The following is a 17,073-nucleotide window of genomic DNA, read 5'->3' as shown; positions in this document are numbered from 1 at the left end:
TGATGGGTATCATCAAACCCAAAAGGGGATGACTATTGGATTGCAGGAAGGTCAATTTGCAGTCTACATGGCCTTGATCGCCAATACATTATTACATTTCTTCATGAAGCTGGAGTTGGACTTGAAATTGAACCTGTCTTTAGAGAAGTTCAAAGGTAGCCAATGCTGACAATAGTATAAATATTCTGATTGACTGGCTGCTATTCCGTCCCACTAGCTTTAAATACATTTTGAGCTATGGACCTGGAACAAGTATACAGTTCAGAAAAGAAGGAAGGGTAACAACCTATCTGGATTTTACTGCACTACTCCTGTTAAAAATACTTTAAATCCCTATCACTGCCAACCACTTTTAACAGACAGGATATGAAGAAAAATATGCAACAAGGACACTTAGAAATAACAAAATGTCAAAACCGAACACATTGCAGTTGACATTAAGTATTCATTGGGCCTGATTTGTTAAAAAAAAATAAAGACTGAAGAAGATGGACTATCATAGGTAAACCTGGGATTTTAAGAAATGCATTCCAGTTTACTAGATCACCCCGGTTTACCCATGATAGTCTATCTTTTCTAATTCCTGCAGAGTTTTTATATATCAGACTCAATGGGCATGATTTATTAAAGCTTTCCAAGACTGGAAAGTATACACTTTTATCAGTTAAGCCGGAATGCATCTAGTCCAGGATTAACATTAACATTTTCTAGCAAATGATTTTAAAAAATCCATTCCAAGTTTGCCAGGTCACCCTAGATTAATTTTTGATAAACATTCTACCCAAATAATCAAAAGAGAAGCACATTTCGATTTACATTTTTACCTAATTGATCATTTACTGATCATATCATGAAAATATATTGGCAATTGTGGAGAAAAGTCCTCATACAAAAATTGAGAAAGAAGCAGAGCCCTAGAGCCATTTAGGAGATACTTTAAGTATTTAGTTCCATTGATATGTCAAGGTGAATTTAGGTGTTTTTAAATATGTCATACATATCACTTTATAATTTGCAAAGAAGACAGGTCTCCCGAAACTGTCAGCAGCTAATCTGGAGCAAAAGTTCTGTCACCCTCAGGAGCTTACATTTCATGAAGTAAGCTCATTATCACCTATTATAGCTTACCATCTTAAAGTTTCAAAGCAGCTCTTCTGCTGACAATATAGACGGGGTCATTTCATTTCCTATTAGATACACACACATTAATGTTTTTTTGTGAACTTGTTTCTGTTTTCCTACAGATTAACTTTGTTCATCAAAGTCAGTTTATGTATCAGTTATTTTATAAAGTTATATATACCCAAGCCTTAACCCCCCCCCACACACACACACACAGTTGTGTTCTTCATTTCGACCGCACACACACAACACAAAACAAATCCCTCAGATTTGACCTTGTGGGTCCTCACTGCCTTGACCTCTTCGGGGGGGGGGTCCTTGTACAGCATGGCTCCTGCACCTGGGGCTGTCAAAGAATAAATAACCTGCCTGTACCCTGTTGGGTTGAACTGCAATTGAAACATTGACTGGAACTTATGGTTTCAAGGTAGTTCAGCTCTTCTCCAAGAGAAGAGGAAAGGAGTGGAAAGGTGTAACATATAGGGTTTGATTTATTAAAGCTCACCAAGGCTGGAGAGGATACGCTTTCATCAGTGAAGCTGGGTGATCCAGCAATGATCCAGGAATGGATCTGGACTAGGATTGAAAACATTTGCAAGCAAATCATTTTGAAGAAATCCATTCCAGGTTTGCTGGATCATCCAGCTTCTCTGATGAAAGTTTATCTTCTCCAGCCTTGGAGAGCTGTAATAAATCAGGTCCATAGTGAGGACATCAGTGGGACCACATACAGTAAAAAATTTCATATAAATGTAAAGTTTGTGTCATTTTACTTATCCAACGGTCATATAAGTAAGGGGACTTCCATTCCTAATTTTTTTCATTGTTTATTTGCTTGCTTTTGATTCTGCCAAATTCTCACAACGCCAATGCCTGTAATAGAATTTCTGGCTTTGCGACAGGAAGCATCATACAACCTTATCCTGTCTCCTCTTACTGTCATTTATACCTTCCCTGTATTACTCCAGGCTACAGGGGTGACGTAATGAGGAACCCAGACGCCACAAGTGGGTGTTAATATTGGCGGAAGTTATGTCCTTAGTTTTCTATCTAGGAGCTCCTACAAATGCTGACTGACATGCCTAATCTATTATAATGCAGAAATGGCTTTAATAGCCTTATGTACATTTTATATAATAAAGCAGTACATCCATATTACATTGAAGTAGACAGTCATTATTTTTTTTTATTTTTTCAGCTTTGCCCTAGCCTCATGTTTAAATGCATCACATATGATAATATATCAGTGCTTTTTATGTGCAAACAAGAAGTATAATGCCAATGGTGTAAGGAATCGTTGGATTGGAGGCCCTAGTGTGCGTGTGCTGAAAAACTAGATTTCACCTGCTCCCATGTCGTTGGATTAGTTCTTTCACGATCCTTTCCAACGAGAAAACTAATGCACGATGCATGAATGAGTGCTGTACATACAGCAGCGTTCTGCTTTATGGAGAGTGGAGGGGAAGAACGACGGAGCGGCACCCTGCTGCGCACTCTCCCCCTTCACTTCCATTAAGATTGTTCGTCGTCCATCGTCCGAGGATCCGCCAGGACGGTCGTTCGGACGATGGACGACAGGCGCTGTACACATGCCAGATTCTCCTCCGATATCAGCTCGAGGGCCTATATCGGATGAGAACCATTGTACATGTATATGTAGCCTTACACCTCAGTTTTTCTTTATACATTTTAAAAACAATGACTATATTCGCACCTTATTCAGCCTGGACTGATCAAGTTTCAGAAGATTGTTATTTCCATTCCCATTAACCTTTATAAAAAGACCTGCAGATGTAAGTAATAAACACAGGAGAATATAAACTAATATAGTTGTGTCCTCCAAATTATGATGGTGCAGTATAAAAAGTAATGACTGTTATTTTTTCCCAGGGAGATTTCTCAACATTCTGTTACATTATCAGAAAAAATACAGAGCTATAAAATGCCTATGATTGCTGTTTTGCACTCGCACAGTACATATTTGATATTATAACCTTTTCTTTTCACAGATTAAATAAATATTGTTCTCTTACACATATTGTTATCTAATAGAATAATTGCTGAATCGTGTTTATCATTTCTGAAATTATGTTTATAAAATGCCAGTAAAAACAAATATGGGGTTCAGTGTAGAAGGCAAAATTTAGTGCCATTTTTAGAATAAATATGATAATGTCATATTCAATTCAAGAGTAATGATTTTTATGTAGTATGTATGAAATTAGAATGGCTTTAGCCCCCATACCTTTAATTGACATCAATAAGCATTGTTAGACCCTCCTAACTGCCTGCAAGTTCATTATTTTGTGAAGTAACCAGCTGTACTATTTCAATGGATGACTACAGGGCTATAAATGTTGTAGCTGGACCCCCTGGACATTCGCTGGGCCCTAGGCTGCTACCTAGGTTTGCCCCAAGGATCGTCCTGTTTTGGTACCAAAGATAGATCAAAGCTGATTCTAGACTATGTTGTTAAAACAGTTGATTCCTAGCTGACATGTTTATCAATTGGGTTCAGCTTCTGACCTAAAACCAGCATGGAGCACTGACTTTTTTTAATCTGCATACTTGTTGCAGTTAAGTGTCTAGGAAATTATTGACACCAGATATGTCCAGGCAACAATGAATGGTCATTCATCTACTGTATTTCTATCATAGTAAACCTGTGCTTTGCCCTTACTGTGACCCACCACCGCATCTACCTCCATTTGCTCCCCTGTTTCACCATTCACCTATCAGGTTAAGAGTAATAGCTGGTATCCCTCAATATAACTTTTTATTTTTATTTGGTAATGTAGATTGCTCTGGAAGATCACTACAAAGGAGAGAATACAATGATCTGCAATGTACTGTGCATCGGGGAGAGTGATTGTAGTAATACTCTGGAAGATGAGAATGACCCACAAATACCTGGACAAGCTCTGATTTATAAAACTGCTCGTCAGCATATTTATGCGATTCTACTTGGCACAGGCAGTGGTAAGCCCAAACGTGTCTTCTTCTTCTACAGCATTAACAGTGGTAAAAAGTTATAGTTAATTACATGGCAAGGGCTCCTCACTATAATCAATAACCATTCATGTTCCTTTTCACCATGTTGAAAAGGAGAAATGTATTTAAAGGCAAAACTTTTTTTTTGGTTTGGAAAGTGTGGAAAGGTTAGGTCACTACCTCCAGGGAGATTAGCCCCTTTATTTGTCCTACCGATGTCACTGACATGGTATGTAAGGAGAAACCTTACCATGTATTGGTTTTCATGAGAACAAGGGATGAGAGGAAATTTCCATATGGGGACAAAAGTTTCTAGTGACAACTGCCTAAAATGAGATTTACCCTTTCAGGAGATTTCTTCGCACTTCCTGTTGTGTCTTAAAGACAGAAAAGTGGCCAACAGAATTTTATAATTTGAGTTTTTACCCAGCAAGCAGTTTATAAAGACTTTTACCTCTTTATAAGTCCTATGCGAAATAAAAATAATGTAAATTGAAACATTGTGCCTGATGTACATGGATTCCTTGTAGAATTGCTGAATATTAAACCTTTTATTGATCTAAACAAGTCATCTGCTAATAATTAGATTTCTTCTAGCAGTTTTGTGTTAATGACGGACTCATACTAAACAAAAGCCTGAACGGAAATTCCTACAATATTTGTATATTTTTTATATATGTTAAAAGGTACATTTCTTTGCACTTACATCAGTGTTTTCTTATTATGTCTGTAGAAATGGGAAACCATTTTTTTCTGTGTTTTCAAAAGAACTATAGAATTGTTAAATAAATCTTTCACCCATGGAAAACTCTTATCTTTCATCAGTTCACCACACAGCTATCAATTCCTTACACTATATCTTAAACATATTCTCTAGATTCTTTTTGTGTTAGGCTCAGTGGTGGCGTATACAGAGGTATTTTCATCCTGTAGTTTAGTTCAGTCATGTTTCCAGCAATTGTTGTAAACCTTTATTTTCCCTTAATGTTTGAGGAGTGGTGGCCTCATCATTGAAGGCCCTAAAATACTAGCTTTAGTTAAATATCATACAAAAGAACATAATTAAAGTGGACCTTTCATAAGGTGTGCTTTTCTCAGCCTATCCAAAAAATAATATATAATAATATATACAATAATAAAATAATACATATTATAAATATTGTAGCTGGCCCCTTCGTATATGTGTATATATATATATATATATATATATACTGAAACCGGACTGCTTTTCCTGTAATGTTGGAGACTGAAATCAAGATCGAAACTTTTGAAGTTTTCTTTCAAGCTATTTTATGTTGGTTGGAAGAGGAGAATGTACCAGTAAAGTGGTCTTTCCATGGTCATGGCTGGCAAATTCATGGAGAACCATCTTTTTCCACTCATCCACTTTTCTAGGGTACTGAAGTTTCTGTGCAAGTTATCTAGTAGCTCATAGAACAATGAAAGCAATTTCTCCTACAACTGGAAACATTTCCAGTGTGCCCTTTAGGTTTTTATCTTCCTTCTGCTTTGTAATCAATATTATTCATGCACAACAACACAAACATAACTGGAGCAGTTGCCGAAATCATTGCATAAGCTAGAAAGTCATCTTGTCAATGGCAAGCATAATGCTTGACATGTTGAATATAGAAAAGCATGATACTTGTTTTAAACATGTTTTTTGGTCATTTTCAAGTAAGCCACCACATGTTTCCCTGTGCTAATAATTTACTTTATTCTTTCTTTTTCTTGTAGTTTAGTGTTGACAAATTTCAAATATATTACATATTGAATATGTTTAATACAATCAGCCATATGAGCTGCACTGTTTTTGTGTTTTGTTTTTTTTTTAAATAGCTTTTTTGATGTTTTCACTGGCAATGCAATGCGGTAATATTCACTAGCAGTGCAACCAGATCTTGCAGTAATTAATAGGGGCTTGGGTACCAAAAGTGTGGCATTGTGTCTTAATTAAAGTCAGTCTATTACAAACCTGGACCAATAAAATAAGCAAAGCTTAAAATCTGTAAACTTTGCTTGCCAAAAAGATCATATTGTTATCTACAAAATTTGTTTAGTCAAATCATATTGCCTACATGCCTATGTACTGGTACTGGAAACCTACTTCATGCTATTGGATTGTAGCTGGCTTTTTACTTCACATTAAAGCAATGCTCCTAAACTATATGTAAAGGCAAGAGTATTTTTCCTTAGTATAGGGTGGTGAGGGGTTAGACCAAGTGACAAGTTATTATTTCAGTCTGTTTTCCTGCTGCTGCAGCAAACCTGTTGTTATGTAAACAGCTGGAACTCGGCTTGAAATTTGAGCAACCCTACTTTAGAGTCCAACAGGCAGTCAAGGAGAACAGAAAAAACATGTGCACAGGCTAGATTGCCTAGCAATAATACATAATACAATTTCAGGGGAAAAAAATAATAGAGAATCTCACCCGCATGTGCATGTCCTTTCCTCTTTGACTGCAGACTCTGTAACTGGCATCAGCTACACACAAACTCAAGTGTGTAAAAAATAAAAAAGTATCACAGAATGAGTGGGGTATTTTAAGTGTACTGAGAAAACTTCTTGACACTAGCCAATTAAAAATTAAGTTTTAGTTATTCTTACACATAATCTGCTGTATTTCATTTACAATGCACTGTTACATAGATTGCAGTGTTGGTGCATCACAACACATATACTAGATGTTATAGTAAAACTTACCAAAAAAAGGTCATGTCCTAATGCAGCCATTACAGTGCATTGCATATTGAATGAGCAACCTATGTTACTGCTCATGTGTTAAGGCACTGCATCAGTCCAGAGAATTTTCAAGGGGACCTTGATTTATTAGGTGACCTTGCTGACCAATAGTAAAGCTCAAGAAGTTAGAGAGCAAAGGACGCAGCATGACTTTTTACTAGCTATACCTCTTGATCTGCCTAATATTTAAATACAGAATTTATATCAAAGGTATTTTCTTTATATTCTTTGTTTTATCATTTCCTCAGGGTAAATTGTCTAGAAGTACTAAAAAACCTTACTTGGGAGAAGTATGATCTCAGATATATAATAGGAAAAGTAGTACAAAAGTACAAAATTAAACAAAAAGTTTTCTTCTGGATCATCTGGATCAATTTCCACCTTGTATTCTGTGTTTGTGATGCTCTTTTCCATGCATTAAAAAAGTAGATATTTCTTTATTTCAGATGCTACACACAGATATGAATGATACATATGACCTGCTTAACACAAAAAGTCAAATTAAAAAAAAAGCACTGAGCTGTAGTATGTTGCATGTAAACTAAACCACATAGGAAAGAATAAGAGTTCTAGTTAAAATGAAGTTTTGCTGTACAACAGGACAGGTGTGAGTGGACCCCCAGAATTTTCCTGTCCCATGGGACAGGTGGTGGACAGTGCTATGTTTCTGTCAGTGGTGAGACACGAACATTATTAGCAGAGGATTACCATGACCATTCTTGTCAGATAGGTCAGGGATCTGTTAAACCTCCAGCAGCACAGGTCATAATAAACCCTCTGTGGGGGGTGGAAGTATAAGGTGTTCTATAAGCAGTATATATTTAAATACAGATATTCGTTTTCAGTGAAAGTTGTAAAAAATCTAAAATGTATTTTTTCTGGTTCTCTATTAGGCTCACCAGATACTTCTCCTATGGTTAATGAGTGGTATGTCTACCCTGGAAACCTCCTGCAGACACCAGAGCGTGTTTCGGTTGTTCCACTATCCATTCCAGGTGATTTTGTTACATACAGTATATTGGTGGATCTACAAGGTTTCTTTATTTGAAGTTTTCTTTTTTTCGTGGAGTGTCTGGGATTCAGTTAAGTTTTCTTTAGTAATTCTGAAAACCTAGACAAGTATAACCATAAGACTTTTACTCATATGTTTTATATAAAGTGCTTTCCAACATAGAGCCCTATATAAGGGAGATATTTTTTGCTACTGCTGCACATATATTGGTTTAGTAAGTGATTAGAAATCAAAGGCTATATTTGAATGTTACACTAATACTTATAATATTACTTTTCCTATCCCACTCACTATTTTTATGAAGTGTCAATATTAAAGTGTAGCAAACCATAGACCACAATGGTGATCAGTGGTGTTTTTAACACCCTGATCACCATTTTTGAAAACAGGCGATTCGAGCTCACATTCAAAGTCTAAGGTCCGCTTATCGCCACTTTCAAGTCGCTATTGCAGCTCAGAAATGTGGAGATCAGGTACTCCCCTCAAGAAAGTGAGCTTCTGATTGCTAATTTAGTGTAAATGCAGTGGATGATCAAAGCACTGATTGCAGTTGTATGAAATATTATCGCCCTTTTTAAATATCAGAAGTAGCAATCTGTTACTTGATATAAATAGTCTGTTAAATCTTTGCATACAGCTGTAGTTGTTCAGGACATTAAAATTGCCAAAAGTGGCAACCCAAATTCTATCAGGAAAGATAGGGACCCCCATTAGGGCCACCAAATATATAGGCTAGCCGTTTTCAACCAAGATTCCTCCAGAGGTTGCTAGGGGTTCCCTGCGCTGTAGCTGTTGGACCTCCACCTGATGGCTTCTGTATAGTTCTGGTTCCAAGCTACCTGGCAGAACCAGCAGCTTGACATCAATGATCTTTTTAAGTTGTTTGTAAAGGTGCCATTCTGCCAGTCAGACTGACTACTAATGTAAGCGGTATGCTTCTTTCTGACCCCGGCTAATATATTTTTAGGGGATCCTTGGGACTGTAAAATTATTCAGGTTCCTTTGGGGTAAAATGGTTAAAAAATACCTGTACAAACCCTGAAATTTAAATAAAGTCCCACTAACAGAACACACTTGTACTTTGAGTTCCTTATAAAAAAGTTAAGTAGAACAATATAGGATAAAATGTTTTATTACAAAATATTTCTAAATGTTTTATACAGGTAATTACACAGGGAGAAACGTCTTTTTATGTAGGCGTGAGACTGATTATGTAAATTGTTAAGAAAACTGCCTGCTCTAGCTTTCTTCCCCACTCCTAATCCCCTGAAAGCAGATCAGAAGTAAGTGGTCGTTATGTGTTTAATCACCCCAATAAACAAATACCTCTCTGTTTAAACGCATTGTTTGTTTTTGCCTTTGAGTGCTGTAAAAGGGACAGATTCTTTGCTTGTTTTCCAAGTACATTTTTACTTTTTTATCTACTCAAAGGTATGGGAATATGTACATTACACCAAGTATTATGTAAAAATGTGTGCAAAACTGGGATAATCCTTTCATTTGGATGGCTGGCCTTCAGTAGCTGAATTTCAGCAATGCACAAATAGTACACTTTATGGATTCATTTATCCTTGTTGTTGGTTGATTTACTTAGTATATCTCTAATGGCTGCGAGGCTCTACTTGACATCTGTCTAATGTAGTGTGGTGGGTCACTGTGAAATGGAGAAACACATTTAGCAGAGACTCTATTATAAGTCATGACAAATTGCTGTTCTATTTAAATGTTACGGTCATACCTTTTGATTTTAAATATATACGCTCTGACCCTTATCACTGAACACTGACAATTATATTCTTTGCAATGTGCTATGGCTTGTTCCTATGCTTTGTTGACCTTCCGCTTTTAAGGCATATTTACTTATTAACATTGCTTTTTAAAAATACATTTTTAGACTATTATTATTAGGACTCCTGTGCTAAACATTTTTATCACATTTTTCAACAGTGCAAGGCATAATATGGAAAGTGTTTAATAATACAAAACAGTAACTAATATAAGTGTTTATTCAGTTTCAGTGATTCTGTTTGAGCTATACATACATGTAATTTTATTTCTAAAGCAGGGAGTCTGAGGTTCACTAAGTATTCAATGGAGGTACATTTTCCAGGTTCATGTGTTTTAAATGACAGCAGTTAATTCAATATGTCCCATACTGACTACTGTTGTCTATTTTGTCGTCTTAAACTGAGTCAATCGCTGTTTTAAAAAATACTGCCTGGAGGTATTCATACCTCCCTGTCTGGCTGCCTACACTTCCATGGGTCTGTTTGCCAGCCTATACATCACAACAAGACATAGTAGTCACCTTGAGGTTGGTGGAAATACCCACAATGCAATGCAGAGGGGTACCATTTAACTCATAGAAGTGCTTTGGATGCTGATTTCTGTAGCAACCTTAATTTAATAAGAAAGCATGAAGATGATGATGCCAACAGTAAGTCCGGTAAGTATTGCTGCCTTTTTATTGTAGGCTGAGCCTTTAAAAAACACTTTTTTAAGACAATTTTGTGTTTTAAATTTTTGTGTTTACACTGTGCCATTGTAATAACAGCAACAACATTATCTATTTAAAATTGTCATGAGAAAAGCATGGAGGCTACTTTTGAACATGGACTTATTTTCTTATCTGCATGCTTGCACAGAATATTAAAGCCTGTGAGTGGGTGGTCATTACAGGTAAGCAAATAGATATTGTTGAAGAAAATAGCAGCCCCCATATGTCTCCCATGTCAGGTTCACTTTGAAATTTTTATTTAATACACAAATGAAAAAGGTTCCTCAGTCATTTAGGACTGGCTTGTTTAAACATGCACAGCTCTAAGTAGGATGGCGGGATACCCAGCACATCCCAGCTTCCCCTTCGGCTGCTGGGTCCGATTGAAAATTTGATATAAGAGGTGTATTCAGTAGAAGGGAGCAAAAATCTTCTGGCTGTACCTCTTGCTGTCTGGCAACTTTAGAACCAGGTACACCAATACAAAGTTTACTTCCAATCTGATCAATTTTTTTGGTCCTCAGTCAAATGTTGGCAGATCAGATGTGTTGGCAAATACTGAGCAAAAGCATACAAATTATTTTGTGTGTACAGACTATTAAGCAAATCAGATCAGGGGCTCCTATTTGTTCTGAGGTTCTTTTTTGCAAAACGGGCATCCAACATTACTTCTACAATGAGATATACTTACTGGCCTGTTCACTGTTTTTTATCCTAACTCACCACCTCCACCTGGATCTTTACCCATTCCTCTTTTGGACTTTGGAACTTTAACTATCTTAATTGGCTAGGCCAGAATGGTGTACATTATCCTGGCATCCCCACAAGAGTTACTTAGTTCCTGAGACCCGGGATCATAAACTGAGCTGCGCAGCGTAGACAGCTGTAAACTGGACAGATGATCTAATAACTCCCTACGCTGTCCTTATCAGGTAAAAATGTTAATAAATGTTGACTTCCAGGTACTAGAAAGGTATAGATTTCTAAAGCTTGCATCTTATCCAGAACTAATAATGGTATTGCTAACAATGTTTCAGCTTTCGTAATAGAAGCTATAGGTGCTATAACATGTTAAGTATATTGTAAAGGCCAGCACTAAAGAGCTGTCTTTTTCTTCTGTCCACCTGCTCCTAAGACCACTCTTCAGACTGCCCTCTTAATGTTCCCACATCAGTTAGGTCAGGCATGGGCCTGACCAGCTGCACTTTTATGCACTTGCTTGATAATTGACATCTCCTCCCTGCTGTTGCTTGGGAAGCTTAAGGCATTGAATAGGTTGTTGATGCAAATCTCAGATAAAAAAATGTAATTACTGATTCTATGTGAATTAAATACTATAGTTTTTACAGCTCAACAATGGCAGGTGCATACCCTGTAGCGTCATCAACCACCCTATCATCACACATAGATCTCTTCGGCAGCACAAGGGTCCCAGAGCGTCCAGGAACATATAGTCCAGGAGCTGCTATAGTTAGAGTCGCTATAGAGTGGCATTTTTTAACCAGAAAAGCAGCTGTAAGGGCATCACAAAATTAAATGTGTTTAGGATTTTATGACCAATTCACACTTTTTCATTGAAATGCATAGCTTAGTTTAAACCCAAAGCAATGACAAACTAAAATCCAATATTTCCAATTGACCTAGGTCACACCACCATGCTGTACTGATGTACACTTAGTAAAAAGGAAAGATGTTGCACATAAACAATGTTGCACTAAAATGAACCACCATGCTGCAACACAGTTAAGGACAAAAAGTATTTTGGATTCTGCTGTGTAAAAAAAATAAATAAATAGAAAAAAGCATTGCATGCAGTGCATTAAAATGCAAGCATATTATTTCCAGTGTGTTTTATGTGTGAATCCAGGCTTTATCTTTAAGTCCACCATTGTACTGTCCTGCAAGTCCTGCTACAGTATGGTTCCTGTTTAAGGATTGGACAATTGGATTGGATAATAGACTGATATTGTATTGGCAGACCTGAAAATACCTCAAAAAGCAAAGATTGCCTATATTTTAAACACAAGAATATATATGATGCCTAAACACAACCCTAAAACATTTTTTTCTTTTGTCTGAAATTTCACCAGGCCACTTTCAATGCTGACAGTTCCAAGGCAGTAAATCTCCTTTAATTCAAGTAAAGATTTTTAGCAGCAACAATTGATAATATCACAGGCACAAGCCAGCAGTGTAAAAATAAAAGAATGATCACAATGGGTTTGAGTCCTCCTTTATTAGCAGGCCCAATGACTACCTAAGTTGCAAATGTATTAATTTAGGATTTACCACAATATTTTCCTCTAATTAATAAATATTAGATGATCTTCCCATGATTTCCACAACTGGAGAAGATAGAATAATGAGTGAACCTTGGTGTTCCAGCAAATCGCAGAGGCGTGTGGAACTTTATTTAGTCCCAATAAGCATTGAGAAAGCTGGGATTGCCGGATATCCTGAAAAAGGATGCATGTGCAACTCGGTGTTTTTTGCTATCCTATCTGTCTGATTGCTATTGGAGCAATCAGACAGATAGGAATGCTTATTGCAAAAAGGATGCCTGTCCATTTGTAAAAGTGGAACTTTAGTTTGATTAGAACTGATTGGGTTTACATTTATTTTAGGCATACATAAGCTAAAAAAGAAGAATGTAACAATTATTGCATTTACCACTCAGAACTCAGGGTGAAGAGGGACTTCATCATAAAAAATACTAGGGGCTGTCATCATTGCTTGGCTGACAATACTTATGAGTCACAGACCCGGAAGAAGCATGTCAAAAAAGTATCACAATTCCTTCTTTATACTTGGTCTGGGCCAGAGACTCCCACAGCATTGAAATCAAAGCATCAGACTGACAACCGGGGAACTTACATTCTCAAGAGACTTCATGATGACTTCACTGAGACTAAAATAAGACATGTAATAAAAAGATGGAAAGGTTTTATTCTTATAAATGTCATTAGGATGTTTTAAGGGGAAATGAGGAGCCAGGGAAGGAAAAATATAGGCAGTTTAAACTTCAGCGTTTAAAGAATATAATACTGATTTAGCTAAAAACTTAATACCCATAATGACTAGACAGAGTGAGCTTTACAGCAAAACAAATACAACTCTTTCTATTATTTTCAGTATGTTGTTTTTTTTTTTTTTGATTTTATTTGCTAGTACATATTGTCTTGTAGGACAGGAAGTCACTGGCTTGCATGGTCTGGAAATAAATCTCTTTTTATAAATGCTTGACGTCCACTGTCACAGGGTCATTGTCAGTAATGATCCTTCATTTCTTTTCCTGAGTGATATGTTTAAGTCAGTGTGAAGACAAAGCCTTGTAAGTTCTGAAATGTACTTTGCATTCCTTAGAAGCACAAGCCTTGCACAAGTTCACTGTTATCCCTGGGCAGACGTTCGGCCCGAGCCTGCCCCATGAATGAAACTGAGCCGACACCGGGTATTCGAGACGTAAAAATAAATAAACACCTATATTTACCTGTCTTAAAAGTAGGGTCAGTTTGCTAGCAGGTATGATGCCCTATTGTTAAGAAAGCATTTAGGAAAGGCGACATACTTTGGCCTAATATGCAGTTGAAATGTTTGTATATCTTTCTCTCCTGCCTTTCAATGCCTGACAGCACCTGCCAAGTTACATAAATGGCAATTTGTAGGTGATATTAGGCATTTGTCCATAAAACAGCAGTCAATTCGTTTCATAGACCTACATTGTTTTATTGTTTTTAACATGTGCGGTAGCAGATAATCAGCCTTTAGGGAGGTGATAGGGAAGGTAGATATTACACTGTAAGTTCTTGGTAATAGCCTCTTGCAGTGTACTGTACAGCGTGCATAGTCGAGCTTGGAGGAAAGGAAAAAAGAAGCAGCACAAGGAGCCAGTCAGGTGTGCTGCAGTGTAGGAAGCATGCAAATGGTAGGATAGATCAGGATAGCAGAAAGAAAATCTTATATATATGCTGCTCCTTTTTTTTTACTGTTGTCCTCATAGCCGTTTAAATCCCTGTATGAACTGAAAAATACAAATCCTGGGTAAATAAAACAACTCTTACATTTGTATGTCATCTGTGCATTTAATTGTTTGTCCTTAATTCATTACTCTATAGTATTTCTTATGAAATATTTATATTTACCATGTTTTTAACATGATTGATTTTGCTAGGATGTCTCTTGGAGCTAAGAGACAGAGGTGATAGGTCCCCTGAGGTTGAACAGTTGTTGTCCTTCTATTGCTTAGACTCATGCTGATAACACATACTGTTCTTTCTCTCCAAAGTAAGCATATTATCATACATGTATCAAACACAGATTACCCCAGTTTTCTACTTACCTTTTTACTACAGGACTCTGTAATGTAATTTTGTATGAAGTAGTTCAAATTAGGGAATGTACAGCCTGGCATACAGAAAGAGGTACACCATGCTATTTAGCAGCGGTTGCCAACCTTTCGGACTTCACATATTCATAACAGTATGTTTAAAGCTTATTTAATTATTACAAAACTTTAAAGTTAGTTTAATTATTACAAAATAATTGAAGCTTATTTAAGTAATACACATTTTTAGTGTGATATTTGTTTCTGCTTGTTTGAAATAAGTTTATGGATTTTTGGTTACAATGTTGTTACTGCAAGACAAAGAACTGTTTTTATTTCAAGCCGAGACCATTACCTAGTTTTTATTGTCATAACAGATGAAAATGTCTTTTTGGCAGAGTGTCCAAATTTTTCTGTAGACCACCAAAATTTTCTTCACCAGATCACCAGTGGTCCACGGACCGCTGGTTGGCGACCGCTGGTATAAAGAATGAGGAGGTGTATAATAGGAAAAGTAATACTTACGCATATGGCATGACATTGAGTTCTGGCTCTTATGCTGATCTCATCCAGACCTCCATCAGTGTGGGACCTGCTGCAGTAATTCAGTAGTAATTCTCTGTACATAAACAAATTGCATGGACACTGCTGAGAATTCATGTCCTACAGGCTCAGGATTGGGTGTTCTCTAGGTGAAAAGAAAACAGCTAGAGGATTTACCATAAAAGGTGGATGACCCTTTTCTACTTTCATAGCAATGCCAATGTATAAAAGAGAAGCCCTGGGCATTCTTGCTTTCCTGACCTGTTTTTTGTTATAAGGAATATCTGCTTCACCTAAAAATATTTCAATGTTTTATGAAATACCTCCAAATAATGTTAACCTGTGAAGTCACTGTGTGTGATTTGGATGTGAAATATTGCATTGCATGAGATATAAGCTTCTAATACTGGCCTACAATTTGGGGCCCAAATAAACCATATATTCAGTTTACATACAGTCAAGTAGCCCCTTGAATTACATAATTTATTTTATATTTTAACAAAAAAATATACAGTGTATTGTAATGCATGTGTCTATGATAACTCTTTTATATTCGATTGTGTCAGAGTTTTTTGTTTTAAAAATCGTGTTTCATATACATGGAATATGTAGACACAATCCAGCTAAAGTACTTATAAGTTAAAGGATAATTTTTACGTACAAATTCCTGGGTTGCTAACACTTGAACATGTATGTCTGTGGAGGAGAGAATGATCAAGCACCCCCCCAACCTTATCGAAGGGAATCACACAAAAATAAATTGGTTCATCCAGTCACTGTCTTCTTTAAGAATGATTTGTCAGGTGTAACTGCTGCTGTGTGATAAAAATAGATGAGCACAACTAATGTCTCAGGGCTGGTGGCAATCAACTACTGCCAATAAAACACTGGACCTTGAACATTCCCATGAGATTCCCCCGATTTATAAATAGAGCCCCTACTATGAGTTTCTGTGGATTAATTTTAATGTAATGCAGAAACTAGGTGAATATGTATCTGCTAAAAAATGCTAAAATAACCTCTTCTGCTTTTTATATGCAGGTGGAACGCCAACTGCCAGAAGTCTCTGGCTGTCTAAAGATCTGGACATTCAGAGAAGACGTTTCTTTACATTCATGGCTTGTTTCCATGTAGAAAGATGGGCAGAGGACCTCAGAGGCGTGGAGGTCCATGTTGCTGCTACCTGCTGTCTACTAATATATCTTGCAGTGCAGGTATGGTGGAAGATGCAATATCCTGCTACTAATTATGGAGGTTTTCATCTAGTGTCTGGGTTACCCTAACCATTGTATCATTGCTACACTGTAGACCTAGAGAATCTCCATAGGCCATCTAGCCAGTCTGTTTTAAAGCAAAACTTTTACTTTCCAAAGGATGTGTATTTCTGTTCATCCAGGCATGTACAGCAGGGCCCAGGCAGAAAGAAGCAGCACCAGAAGCTAATCTGATCTGTTGCAGTGCAAGGAGCGTAATTATGGGAAGAGAGAATACAGTTATAAGTTTAGTTCATTAGTGATTGCTGAGTGATTGCCCACTTCTTTTTTTTATCACCTTCCATGTTGTTTGTTTTTGCAGATTGCTGTTATAGAAGCAAATTCTCCCAATGCTTCTTATTCCTCCCAAAACTAGAGATGCATTTTTGCTGAAGTTTAACTTTACCATCTGTGGGCTCATATTCACTCCTAAATATTTTTTATTTATTTATTTTTTATTAAGAGCAATTTAGACTGGATCAACTTTTAGCAAACAAAACATGTTCAAAGACCCTGCCATATACATAAGTTGTTGACTGAAACAAGATGGTAAATACATTTAACCCCTCTGGGTAGCTGCTTTCATTA

At 36.8% G+C, this 17,073-nt stretch overlaps 1 protein-coding gene across 7 annotated transcripts in view; it reads left to right on the top strand.

The window, feature by feature from the left end:
- Positions 1–17,073, top strand: part of FAM120B (family with sequence similarity 120 member B) — a 66,277-nt gene that overhangs the window by 8,013 nt on the left and 41,191 nt on the right. For all 7 annotated transcript variants that reach the window (XM_072409339.1, XM_072409344.1, XM_072409342.1 and 4 more), the window contains 3 exons: positions 3,921–4,101; positions 7,750–7,851; positions 16,274–16,446. In XM_072409339.1, the coding sequence (XP_072265440.1) occupies positions 3,921–4,101; positions 7,750–7,851; positions 16,274–16,446 (456 nt within the window). The remainder of the gene's footprint in view (positions 1–3,920; positions 4,102–7,749; positions 7,852–16,273; positions 16,447–17,073) is intronic.

Source organism: Pyxicephalus adspersus, chromosome 4 (genome assembly GCF_032062135.1).
Source record: "Pyxicephalus adspersus chromosome 4, UCB_Pads_2.0, whole genome shotgun sequence".
Lineage (NCBI taxonomy): Eukaryota > Metazoa > Chordata > Amphibia > Anura > Pyxicephalidae > Pyxicephalus > Pyxicephalus adspersus.
The sequence above is the reverse complement of the archived record's forward strand: the minus strand, read 5'-3'. Positions and strand labels throughout refer to the sequence as shown.